We start from the raw sequence: 13,903 nt of genomic DNA on the forward strand, positions 1-13,903 counted from the left end.
TCTGTGAAAAAAAACAGGTAGCAAACAAGGTGATAAAAGTCTTTGACGAATCTGTACGAACTCTCTTTTGCCGTTGCAAATATGTAATAGTTGTTGTTACCAGGCTCACGAAGAACGAAAACAATAAGAAATACTCTATTATTCAAAGTATTTTTTACTACCTTATAATATCGTAGAGCTGTATGATTTTCATATCCAGCTATACAAGCATTTCTTATTTTTTTATTTTTTTAAAGATTTTAGTTTTTGTATGGCACATTTCTCCCTCACAAGCCCTTACAATTTACATGCATATGTGTGTATATATTGTTAATATGCATTCCTTTTTCTTTACGACGATAAATTCACAAATTCCGAAAGCGTGGCTGTATATGATATATTTATACTGTAACTCTTCAGGATATTACTATTAAATCGTGGCAGTAAAGGGCACAAAATACGAGTACACTCCGCGTTCCATTTCACCAATCCATCTATACATTTCTAACATCTCATTAAAAAATCCAATATATTCTCAAGAAATCGTGTTCCCGATCGCCATATATCAAGAATCGAGCCGCCGGGTACGATTTCAATTCATTAGAATCGTCACAAAAATATTCACAATAGTATTTCAAAGACACAGATTTCAAAATAAACATTTATCAACATCTGTTCGTGATAATTTGCGTTACGATTAATAATCGGACCGTACTCGTAAAGAAACGCCTTACGTTCAAATAATTAGACATACTTATATATTCGTTATGTATACTAATTATTATAATTATACGATGAATATATTGTGATAATATATATGTTTATACGTATATATATATATATATATATTGTTCAACAAGTATGTAATATATTTATACGTGTGTATATATACATACATATATATATATAATATATATATATATATGTATATATAAACACACATACACATATTTATATTGTATGCATACACTAATCTTATTCATATAATAATAATAATATTAACTACGAATTAACTGATTAATAATAATAATATTCAATGATAATGCTGAATTTAACTAACTTAAAAACACGTCATTTATACCATATATACATTATATACATTATGCTATTGTATTTATAATATGTATACTGTCTACGTTCATCAATACAAACTACAGCATTCTGAAGTATACATATGCTCCTTGTAGAGTTTTAACTGCTATTACACCTTGTACACATACAATATTCTAGAGTTCTATTCTACATCTACTCTAGTCGGTACATTGAAAATCAACTAACTTAAACACAATTGTAATGATAATAATCATAGTGATAATAATAATTATAATAATTAAAGAACGAGAAACTTGCACCTCACGAGTTCCGCATTGTTAAAGGAGGCTATGGCCACCGTTATCAATTGTATCATATCACATTACGCGTTTGAAAATTGTTAAAAAATTAAAAAAGAAAAGAACATAAAATAGTGGAAATTTCATAGTTCGCGGTAGTTGCCATTTCTCTTTTTTCTGACACATTCAAGAAAAAAAGGCCGAATAACTACTGATAATACTTCATTCAACCTTTTTATCACAGGGTTTTTAAACTGAAAAACACTATTTAAACTCTGACATACCAAAAAAAAAAAAAACTAACAAAAAAAAAAAACAATAAATTCAACTTGTTAGATTTCCGCCAATCACAGACTACTCTAAAAATACACCTCGACGAAAAACTACTTTTTCTTTTTAATCCAATTTCGTAACCAGATCTTGTTTAGCAAAAAGCAAGAGAAATCAAAATGTGTTTCGCTATCATTTGTAATGCAAATATTGCAGAAGTATTGAAGAAACTTGGCGAATGAATTATACACGATCGATCAGAGGCGGACAAAGCCAGTACCGCTTAATCTAAGCCATGTATCTTCAAAAAGTTTACATTTTTTTCTCACCTGCTGTCCTTGCAGGAATAAAATGGTATTGGCTACAATTGACACATTGATCAATTCCATGGTAACGCAGAGCGGTCATTTACGTTTCACACACCTTTTGTATGAAACATGATCACTGCAATCTTTGTCATAGAATTGATTATCGTCGGTGTTGAAAAACTTTTGTAATACAACGCCAGTAACAAGCCTCCCTGCACTATCATTTCACCAAGCATATTACAAACGATAATGAATGTTCTTCTGTTCAAAAATATTAATTACAGTAATGACGCGGGTAACAAATTGACTTATTAAATACATACGCGAGTTGGATAAAAAATAAAAAAAAAAACACTTTAAAGAACAATAACTGTAGCTCTGTCTCTTGGATGTGCAGAGCAATGCAGTTATTTCATTCATTGATACGGATTAGAAAAAAAAGTCAAAACAAGAATGAAGAAACACAGGTGAGAAAAAATCTCGGATTCTTTAAGAACAGTACAGTTTCACTCTCTTCTCAACAAAACAGGAGAGCATCTATCTTTTGGAGATCCCTGGGATTATTTTGATGTCGGGACAGTGGGCTGTCCTGCCATCGCCAGTCTTGCGGGTTGATCAAGGAATTCCTTATAATAGGCGCTCAATTCAGGAGGAAAAAACGTTGCTGACGGATGTATCGGTAATGGAAACACACCGTTATAAAGTGCAGAATAATACATTGGGTCTAGCATGGGTAAGAACTTTCCGTGATTAGGTAACTGTGAGAGAAAAGCGGAATTAGGTGGCATAGGTGGTAAGGGATGGAAATTGGAAGCGGAATGTCTTTGCTGCGCTTCTCCTTGTCTTTCGCACTGTTCTTGCTGCTGTTGCTGCTGCTGATGTTGCTGTTGCTGTGTTTGTGGCTGCGGCTGTTGTTGGCTTATCATGCATCTTTCACTTTCGTTTATCCTACAATGCTCTTTCGGTGCTTCGGAGTTTCTTCGATCCGCAACGAGCTGTTGCAATGTATTTCTAGCGTATGGCGAGTTAGCAATGTTATTTAGATGATTGAGGCTCGGTACGTTTGGGATATTAGGTATTTTGGGTATCACCATGTGATTTGGCTTCCTCGGTGTGTACGGAGACACCGCCTCATTTCTGAGAGGATATTTACCATTAACATGTTGCTGTCTCCTATGTTGAGGAGAAATGCTATTCTTTACATGTTGAATCTGCTGTGATATGTGCTGATGCTGTTGTTGCTGCTGTGTCACCGCAGGCTGAGATTTCTGTTGACTGGGATTAACTAGCGTGATTTCTAGGTTGTTGGACACCATGGTTCTCGAGTCAAGCATGTTCGGATAATTGATAGTTTTTTTTGGTGTTTCCAATTGCGCTTTTTCCGTATTCTTTATATCTAAATTGAGCGGATTGGGTCTCGGGACAATCGGAACTCTAACAATCTCTAAACTAGGTCTGGAAAACGCCGGCTTTTCCTGAGCTCGTCGAGTCAGATCCAAGACATCCGACGAATTATTCACCACATTATTTTGCGGAAGCATAACGGGCACAGGCTGATACTTATTAGGCATCAAAATTTCCTTGGGATTTCCGTACACCATTTTCTCACTGTGAGAAAATATTGATCGAGATTGCGTCACTTTCGGTGGTGGTATTCTTCCGTTCGGCGGCTGTTGACCCGCGAATATATGCCCATTGTTATTCGAGGGAGTGACGTTTGCGTTAGCGTACAATTGTAGCAGCGTTGAGTTGTTGGAACTCCCAAGATTTATCACCCTGCTGTTGACAACATTGTTATTGCTCATAGAAGTATTGTTGTTCGTAGGTTGTTTAGGCGGCTGCTGCTGCTGCTGCTGCTGCAGTTGTGGATGTATCTGTTGCTGCTGGTGAAGCAACTGTGATTGCAGCTGTTGGTATTGGTGCTGCTGTTGATGTGGGGTATGAACACAAGGCTGAGAACTTTGATTATCTTGAGGCGATGGTAGCATGTGGCTAATGTCTGGAGTTACCGTAACTGAGATTAGCTTAGTGCTAGAATTATTTACTATCGGATTAGCAATGGCGTTAACAGTCTTTTCTTCTATAGGCTTTATCGTAGGATTGTGGACAACGACAGGTGTAATCGTCGCTTGAATAACACTGGGCCTTGACTCTAAGTCAACGGCGGTTACTTCGAGTCCACCTTCCCTCAATATCTCGAGTTTTCGCTTCTTCAAGCTAGGAATGATAATCTTATCTCTACTCGAGTCTGTCTCAGTCTCAAGATCAATTACTTCCGGTGATCTTGGGCTGACTATTGTCTTTTCACCGAACACCGGTATATTTTCCTTTCCCTGTGCCAACAGGGACGTTTGCTTGGGGTCAAGCTTCAGTTCTTTTATATCCTTCTCCGGTGGTGGAGTCAGCGTCACGACCGCCGTAGCATTCGTATTTGCACTATTGACATTGGTGACTGGTAGGCTTGGGGGTGTTGGCGAAGAAGGTACTTGGTGAAATATTAACGGGCTGTTTAACTGTCTTTCCAAAACGCTTTGACCGTCATTCGGTGTTGTCGGAGGCGGTGTTGTGGGCGTTGTTACAGGCGTGTTGGAAGACGGCGGTGGACTCGGTAGTTGGCTAGATTGGCTGCTAGGTGTTACTGTGTTTGCTATTATTGTATTTAGCGATTTAAGCCGTTCAGGTTTCACCCTTACGCTACGTAGCGAGGAGATTTTTCCAACTTCTGCCTTCGGTTTTTCCCCAGGAAGAATTGGCTGTAAGAATAATAACATTTTTTTTAATGCATTGCATGCAAGTTGAAAGTTAAATGGGTCCATTCAACAAATAATTTATAACTTACCGTTGAAAGTATTGACTGCAAAGGTGCAGTGTCTGTCGGCGAAGTTGGAGTACTCGTGGTGGTCGTGTAAGTTTGTGTCGTTTGTGAAGGACTTGGTAATTCTGATTCTTGTTTAACTTCAGCTTCTTCGGACATGCTACTAGTTTTCGACCTCCTGCCATGCGCTGGTCTGATTTTTATCTCTTCTCCTCGCTGATGCCGTTCGAAAGGTAATAACAGCCTGTTGGCATTTGCAATAAGCATGACATACAAAAATTGGAATCAGTAACCACCGATTACACATTAACAAATACTGAATGTTCATTTTACAAAAGAACACCATTCTCTTTTCATCAAAGTTCCATATAATTTATGTTACCTCTCGTAATGTCTCCTGGTTATGGTGGCAGCGCTGGTCGATCCTGTGTTTCCACCAATTTCGTCGTAAATCGACTTCCACAATCTTCCAGCACTGACAGACTCGTATCCGCCCAGATTTCGAACTTTTGTGTAAAATAAGAACAAATCGACTGTTGAAAAAGAGAAAGAAAATCTCATTAGATTAAATTCAATTCAAATTCCTGATTCTTTTTTGTCAACCACACCAAACTAGTAGAAACGATTTTATTTTCTGAAAGTTTCTCCTCCATCCTCCAAGTTATTACAATCTGTTTCAGGAAGTACGGTAGGGTAGGTGCTTATATGCATGTGTAATCAACATAAACCTTGTTTCTGATTACGCCTACGTTCTGTGGTCAAGTTATTAGTCTTGGAAGGAAAAAAAAATGCCTGCTCGATAAATATACCGCAAAACTTTGCTCGGCAATGAATAATTTATTGCACGGGAGATGATAACGATATAAAGTATTACTCATATAATCCGACAACTTGACGTGTACAGGTAATAGATACACATTCCCTTGTTTTAAATTAAATTTTATAAAACAGCAACATTCTTTAACGAGTAATTTCAAATTCACAATAATATACAATCAATTGGATTGGCATTAATTATTCTACTAGTTACAGATCAGAACGATAATTAACTATAAGAGCAGAGAGACGAAGAGTGAAAACGAAGAACAAGGACAAGTATAAAAACAATAAGCTTTCAAATAATAAACATTCAAACGGTATTTCAATATTACAACGTTGGGAGTGCGAAAATAACGGAAAAGGAGTTAATATTCATTAGCATTTGTCACACTCAGGACAGCAGCAATAAAGTTTATACGACCTCAGCGGGTCACGCGGATTTAATCGGGCGCAAAGGCGTCGACCGTCGCGTCGGCCGTCGCCGCGTGCCTCTCTGTACATATGTATATACCGATAAATATTACACGTTTCGCAGGCCTGTCTATAGGTGTACAAATGTGTATCAATTTTACATTAAATATTCCTTTCTTTAATAAAAATATTAAATCATGGGTTTGATTCGTTCGATTATTCGGACCTGGATATTATTACGCAGATACTTACTTTGTTTGTATCCTAACAGCGGCATCTTCCCGACCGGCGTTCCCCGGGAGTTCATGAAGGTTTGAACGTCAGATATGAACCTCTTCTCCTCACCGCTGGCCTTCCGTTCGCTTCTTCGCACCCCGGATGAAGGTGGTCGCAGTCCAGGGACTATACTAGCGGAAACTGTCTTCGAGGTTGAGGCGACCGAAGCCTCGCTCTCGTTGCTCGACTCTCCCGGTGACGTGCTGCGTTTTTTTCGTTTTCTTCGAGGCCTCCCTTTCAGCTTGGGCGCTAAAATTCGAGAGGAAAAATAACGGTACAAAAAAAATGTATAACAATATCAAATAAAAGTACACACCTACGCCGTTACCTAATGTCGTTTGTTTCGGCTTATAAACCGCATTTCCGCATTTCTCTACATATATCGCAACACGCGATGCGCGTGTTTAGAATGTTCGGTGCAAAAAATTCCGGCAGCATTTTCATCGTACGTACATGAAATTACATACATACGTCGGGACGTTGCGAATTGGAATGTTATGTTACGACAATGTATGCAAATTAACATGAATGTAAAATCCATTATAATACGCGTTTTGACGCGATTCTACCTACACGAGTGGGGTATTATTTTGAAATAGGTAATGCGATAGTCCAGCAAAGATATCCTCATTAAAATCGGCATCGCGTTGCTAGTTTGATCGACGATCGACGATCGGCGATCCACTGATAACTGTTCCTGCCTTCCTGGTCCTCGATTTTCGACGTCTTCTCGAACTGTCCGTGGTCAAGTTGGCACGCATGTTCCTACTATCCTCCGACAATGTGTAATGCAGCGACGACCACGCGTAAACAACTAAACGCGCGCCCTGGCTTGATCACGGCCAAATTCAAGCCGTGGACTGACGAGTAAGGGGCGCGAGTCGCGGTTTAGCCGTTCCTACTCCTCGACTCCTGGCGATCGGCATCAAAATCACCCGAAATAAGGCCCTATAAGAGGGGGGGAGGGGGAGAGATAGAGGCGTAGGGCCGCCTTTGCGACTTCAGAACACGAGGCGTCAAAACGCCACGCCGCTTTGTTTACGTTCCGTAAAAGACTTTGTCGGGCCGAACGACGGTCTACATTTACATATTACTCATTTTTCACGGCGTCGTTTTACTCGAATATTTAGTCACAACATAAAACTGTAGCTTCTGCCGCTCTTTTTCAATATTAGAACCAGAAATAACGATCAAGCATTTATAGGAGAGGATAAGATATTGTCGATCATCGACGCGGGATGAGAATTCTATAACGACTTTGCGAGAGTTTCAATTTACAGCGAATTTGCTAATACGAGTCAGGAATTCTCTCATCAACATTCTAATACTTAGGAAATTTCTCTAACAATTTTCTCGAATCTTTTCAAGCACTCTATACTCTGATATGCATGTACATACACATACGCAACAGCTTTACTTTCCATTGTGTTACATCGAAGATTTCTATAATAAAACTATAATATATATTATACAAAGAAGTGCAAATTACGAATAGCCGATATAATTGACAAAAGGGTCCTGAATTGAATGAAGACAGACAGATTGCGCTGTTTTCGACAGCCGTCGAAAACAAAGATTTTCAGTCTTCAATGTAAAACTTGACTCTGTTTGAGATTTCAAAGGTGAACGTCGGTCGGTATTTTTTTTTTTCTGTGTACTCTTGTTTCTTTTGCTTGCTTTATTTTTTGTCACCATGTTTTGGGTCGCGTCGAGTTTGTTACACCGTGGGACAATTGAACCCTTATGGCGATAGAGAAACGTAGGAAAATGAAAAATAAAATAAAACAAAGTAACGTGGGATAAATAAATCGGGTACAATGGAAATTGACTTTAGAGAGACCGTGGGCTTGAAAATCAATCAATGAATCCTTTCGATTCGTTAAAATCGATTTTAACCAACTCATCGACTTCTACATCGCAAATGTGATTTCGTATCGCACAGAATCACAGTATATCAAAAAAAATTTATACCGTAGATTATAGTTATACAAGTGACTCGCAATGACCTCAGCAAGCTCTACGAATTCCTCGTTATATAAAAGAATATTATTCCAGTAATTGCAGAGCGACAGCGATTAAAAATTTTCTTCACGACTGTCAAATCGACGACTTAATCTCCCGATCGATGCGCTTACCCAAGTGATTGCAGAGTAGCTCGTGGGTCTCGAGGTCGGGGTAGTCGAAGGTGTCCCTGCAGAAGAGAACTCTGGTACCGGGGAGAGCGGTGAACCCTCCGAGAGCTGCGGCGACGGGAGAGCAGAGCCAGGAAGGCTCGGCACCCTCGAGTCGACGAAGAAGGGCCCGATACCTGCAGTATCTGGGGTAGGAAAGGACGACGACGCGGGTCTGGGCGGGTTGCTCGTCGTCGGGGTTCTTCCCGTGGTTACCGTAAAGGCTGCTCTCGTACTCCTTCTGCTGCTTCTCGACGTCCGAGAAGTCTATGCCCGGGTCCGTCAGGACTTGGGGTAACGGCGCGTTGTCCTCCTTCCGAGGACTCGTCTCCCGCGACGACGACGTCGTCGAACCCGGAGGCGAGACGACTTCCCGTCCCCAGGACCATTCCAAGGACGGGGACAACCACGTGACCAAATCGTTCACCCGGACCACGACCTTCTCCGATATTGTCAGCACCTCGTCCTGAAAAAACACAAATCAAATTTACATTCCTTAGTTTAATTGTATATAAAAAATTTCTATTATAATATACAATATTTAGATTCATCGAAATGAAGCAGACGGATAAAGAAGACGAAAAGTGTACCAGATATAGATTTTCTTCGTTCCAATTTGTTTATTTTCCAGCAGCAAAATTAAATTAATCTTCCGAAATTCAGCCCGAATAACGGTGTTACAGGTACCTGCAGCCAAGGAAAAAGGCTTCGGTCGATACCTTCTTTGCCGACCGAGCTTCCAACGACCTCTACAGCCCTACGTGATGATGATATCGGCAAGTTCTTTTTACCCTAGCTAGTATCGTGTGAACGCGTAAACTTGTCCACATTCGGCAATAGGTGGAGGAATACTTGCGCTAAAGTAACGAACGAATCACGACTGATAAGATCGAACCTCACGAGCTGAGAAGTCCGGAGAACGATAGAAAATTGAATTTGTTATTTGTTAATGGGTTAGGGAAAATCAAATCTGTTATTTGAACGTTGGAACCTCGGTGGGAACAGCGTGTTTCAATGTCTATACTTAAAATTCTGAGAACGAGTTGAGATAACTAAAGCATTGAACTTTGATTACAAAAGGGAGGATGAAAGAAACAATAAATAAATAAAACTGGAGTTTAAGGTAAGTAAGCGATCATCCCTTCCTTACAGCTCCGGTACCGCAGAGCCTCGTTATATATGATTAATTTATAGCTCTCAGGGAGGGAAAACTTTTCGACAATTTTTCACCCTCTTCTTAGGGGATTCCCCTCCGTGCCCTGAATCAACCCCCATATCCTCATTCTCCGTCTCTCCTCAGTTCTTCTTACTCCTCCCGCTTTCCCGCAACTTTCGTCGACCTCCCGGACTAAATCGATATAGCATAAGAAAGATATCGTCCTTGGAGCAAGTGTTATAAACCTTACAGAACCTCTTTCGGCGAATAAAAGACCAACGAAATTGAGAAGAAAAAGACAAATGAGGAAAAAAAAATTCATCGTTAGTGTTACTTACAAACAAAAGTATTAATTTTTATAATTCTTCCTCAATTCACCCTAATAACGTAATTTTCGTAATAAAAACGAATGCTTATTAATATAGTTTTGCGAGGTGTTTTTTTTCTCTTTTCTTTTTATTGTTTCTTGTCCTGCAAAATTTCGAGGATTCTGACAAATAATTAATACCTTCTCGCCTTCGAACGCGTGTACATATTCTGATTTTTATTTCCACCGCTTTGTTACTCGGCGTCAGTTATCCGATCTTCTGGTTTCTTTTCAACGACGTGGAGATACCGGCGGCTTCCCGAGCCGCCAACCCCGTCCATCCCATCTCGGATACGCGGCGTTCTGCCGTTTTCCTTTTAACTTTTCATGCACACGCGTTCTCGTCCTCCCACATTCCCCCATACCATTTCCACTTCTATTTTCCTCTCTTTTCAACCCTGTGTTTCTCTCTGCTGTATGTACGCGTATACCGAACCCCTTTCAACCCCTCTTTCTTTCCCCCGGGCGTTCTACCTGACCGTAGCTTTTATATAATACATACACACATTAATTCGACTATATATTCGATTATATATATATGTATGAAATAATGTGTGTGTGTGTGTGTGTGTATTATATAAACGCATGTATTTAATATATAAAAAATAGCCGAGCATGTGACTGTTAAAAATGGCTAAATTACATAAACATCCATGTAACTATTATCGATATTAATCGATAATTAATTAAAGGGGAGCAGGAATTCGCGTGCAAGGAAATTGTCACCTCTTCAATTACGTGTCTGCACTGTGCATCCGGAGAGGATAATATTATACAAAAAGCCGATTTCCATTATAAATTACCTACGTATACCAGATATATGTAGAATATTTTTACAGCACCGAGCATATATTATGCTCGTGTATAAGAAAGTACGGAACACATACGTACACACATTGTTTGTGGGTCGCCAAATGTATTCTCTAAGTCGTACACATAGGCATATTAATTACATATAAATATAGAACGCCTTTGATACGCAACTAGTATACGGGAACATACGTGACAATGATTTATACTGCATACCAAATGTTACGGCGAGCAAAAATCGAAGAAATTATTATTAACACCCTCACTCAACTTACAATTAATATGTACGCATGCACGTATATAGTCCTGATCAGGTGACAATGAGTAATCGAACATATCAATTTCCACTTCCTTTTCTTTTACGAGTTCGACAACATACCCTACATGTAGTATATTTTCAAAATCTTGCACAATTTATTCCCAGTACGCGTTGCTTCCTCAGAATTTATATTATTATTATTATTATTGTTATTGTTGCTGTTTCTGTTACAATTATTATTACTAATGGTACTGTTACATACAATCTAATCCAGTCGGACAAAATATCGCCCACAATGCAGCAGCTGCAGGTGCCGCGTGTGTAAATCCCAGAGAGATATTCGCCGTGCATTTATAGGTAGTCGGGTATAATATGTACGCACCTATATGTTACACGTCTTTGCCCCCACCCTTCTCTCGCTCTCTCTCTCTCTCTCCCTCTGTGCGCGCGAGTGTGCGTGTGCGTGTATTACGCATGCATACAATGTACATCGCATAGCGCAATAAAGGCAAAAGCGGTTCGTTCGCAATTTCGAACTAGGCATCTATGTACGGACACATACCGTTACACATGCGTGTGTACGTGGATATAACATACGTATTATACGCGTACGTATGCAACGATGATAACAATACCGCATAGCGTTTATATACCGTCGGCAATGGAATGTGTATAATATCTACTAACCCGACGGCGACGCGGTGCAACCGTGTTTATACGCACATGGGTACATACGTATGCATAGATTAAATGACACATTTGGCCACTGGTTAATAGTGTTTGTGAATTGATAGGTTATCGATGTGTGTTTGGTCGGGGCGTCGAGGGAATGAACGCGGGGGTGTGAAAGGGTCGCCATGGCAACACCGGAATACATTTTCAATCTGTTACCACCGATGCTGCAAGGCGGCAATCATCCCTACGGTATAGCTGTATGGACAAATACACCTACATATGTATATATACTTTGTATACAACAACAACAACAACAACAATAATAATATACGGCATACGATACGTACAAACGAAACGTTGACAATTTTTTACAACGTGATATAAGTATGTACAGTAATGTGAAATTTCTGTCTTGCGTCTAATTTTTATCGTACATGTAACGTATAACGCTATGTTTTTTTAATAGTACGGAAGAAGAGAAGAAAAAATAAAAAATAAAAAATAAATAAATAAAATTAAAAAAAAAAACAACCGACCTGTGGAAAATAATAGAGAACGCTTCGAGATAGAGAGAGAGAGAGAGAGAGAGAGAAAGAAAGAAATTTAATTTTCGTAGACGCCGTCGTCGAGGAAAAGATATTCGATGTGTAAATACACGAGATGGGTAATCGGCAAAACCATCAATATCAATATTCATAAACGCCTGTCCCCCTCCTCCCCTACCCCTTGCCGCGATTATTATCGACTAAGCTTCAATTATGCACCGAACGCCGATGATATTACATAAGCTTTACAACCACGCGGTAAGTTTCATCGAAATTTTATTCATCCTCTTTAAATTGGTAAGATGTTTTGATAAATTTATATACACACATCGTGATAGAATTATTATCGTATAACCTGTATTTAATAATAATATTACAAATAAAAAAGGGGAAATAAAAACGATTGCAAATGAATAGGTATACCTAATACGTAATAACGCTGAAAACGTCACGCGAACATTTTGAAATACCTTACTGCTGCACGTACATATACTGCACAGGTTCCGATTATCATTATAATATATGCGAACGCTGCGTTATAACTTCGTTGCATTAATCACTCAACTGTGGCGCAACGCATGTACGTTTTACATATACACGTATATAAAGTACATGGACTAGACGTGTATACAATGTATAAACGTATAAAAATATATTTAAAAACGTCGATATATAATATTATAACTTGGCTCTTGACGTTGTACGTGAAACGCGATTGGAAATAATTTAAAAAAGAGCTGATCAATTATGTATACAAATAATATAAAGTATACTGGACTACATATTCACATACAGATATAGAATGAAAAGTTGTAAAGCGTTAAAAAAAAAAAAAAAAAAACAAACAAAATAACAAATAATCACGTTACTAATAATGCGCGAGATAAATGGGTCGACAAAACTGTGGATGTAATTATACGGCAAAAAAAGGATATAAAAAAGATAGTAAAAAAAAAAAGAAACCGACAACGAGGAGAGGAACAACATCGACTGTACAACTCGTGTATATAATTATCGGTATAAATGCACAAATTCGTACGCACGCATTATAAATCTGTTTAATTATCTGTGCATATGTACGAAGGTTTGCTCGGTTCTTGAGTCGCCTTCGTAAAGGTGGGCATGCACCGTATGTACAAGGATGCATGTATACGCGATACGCTTCGTTTCCTTCTCTTCCTTGCACGTAAAGTGTAGTTAGTTACATACCTACGAATGTATATGCATTTCCCACACAAGCTTACCAACGTCTCACACGGCAGTGGCTCTCAGCATTCAAAGTCGACTATTACAGCATCGACAAAAAATTTTATCCGTGTCTTCGGATGACGAAATTTAAATAGTGAAATTTAAATTTTTTTTTTGTGGTTTGCAAAAAGAAAAACCATACGACCTGTAACCTCGACGGAGGCGAGAAGAAGCGGGAAATCAAACAACGAAAGAAAGGATCGATTATTCCGTTTCCGCACTAACGAAGTTGAGATCCCCGGCTGTTAGATATAAATCATTGTTAGATTAAACCCGGGAGTATCTGCGGCAGCGTAGAATGAAATGGAGGGGAGAGCTCGCGTCTTCGGGCAAATATACACCTACGCGCACACACACACACACACACACACACACATATATATGCGAGAGTTGCATCCTATAAAGAGAAACTTCGTGTGCGTATGGAACGAAAAAATGGGAAAAAGGTTTGTGCGAATTTCCG

At 39.1% G+C, this 13,903-nt stretch overlaps 1 protein-coding gene across 2 annotated transcripts in view; it reads right to left on the reverse strand.

Annotated features, from left to right (window-relative positions):
• Nucleotides 1-1,495: 1,495 nt before the first annotated feature.
• LOC124307485 (formin-J-like) overlaps nt 1,496-13,903 on the reverse strand; it is a 91,022-nt gene continuing 78,614 nt past the window's right edge. For both annotated transcript variants that reach the window (XM_046769165.1, XM_046769164.1), the window contains exons 3-7: nt 8,345-8,846; nt 6,186-6,458; nt 5,086-5,236; nt 4,728-4,947; nt 1,496-4,641 (exon numbers count right to left, since the gene is read on the reverse strand). In XM_046769165.1, the coding sequence (XP_046625121.1) occupies nt 2,449-4,641; nt 4,728-4,947; nt 5,086-5,236; nt 6,186-6,458; nt 8,345-8,846 (3,339 nt within the window). In that variant the 3' untranslated portion in view covers nt 1,496-2,448. The remainder of the gene's footprint in view (nt 4,642-4,727; nt 4,948-5,085; nt 5,237-6,185; nt 6,459-8,344; nt 8,847-13,903) is intronic.

This window comes from Neodiprion virginianus, chromosome 6 (genome assembly GCF_021901495.1).
Source record: "Neodiprion virginianus isolate iyNeoVirg1 chromosome 6, iyNeoVirg1.1, whole genome shotgun sequence".
Classification (NCBI taxonomy): Eukaryota; Metazoa; Arthropoda; class Insecta; order Hymenoptera; family Diprionidae; genus Neodiprion; species Neodiprion virginianus.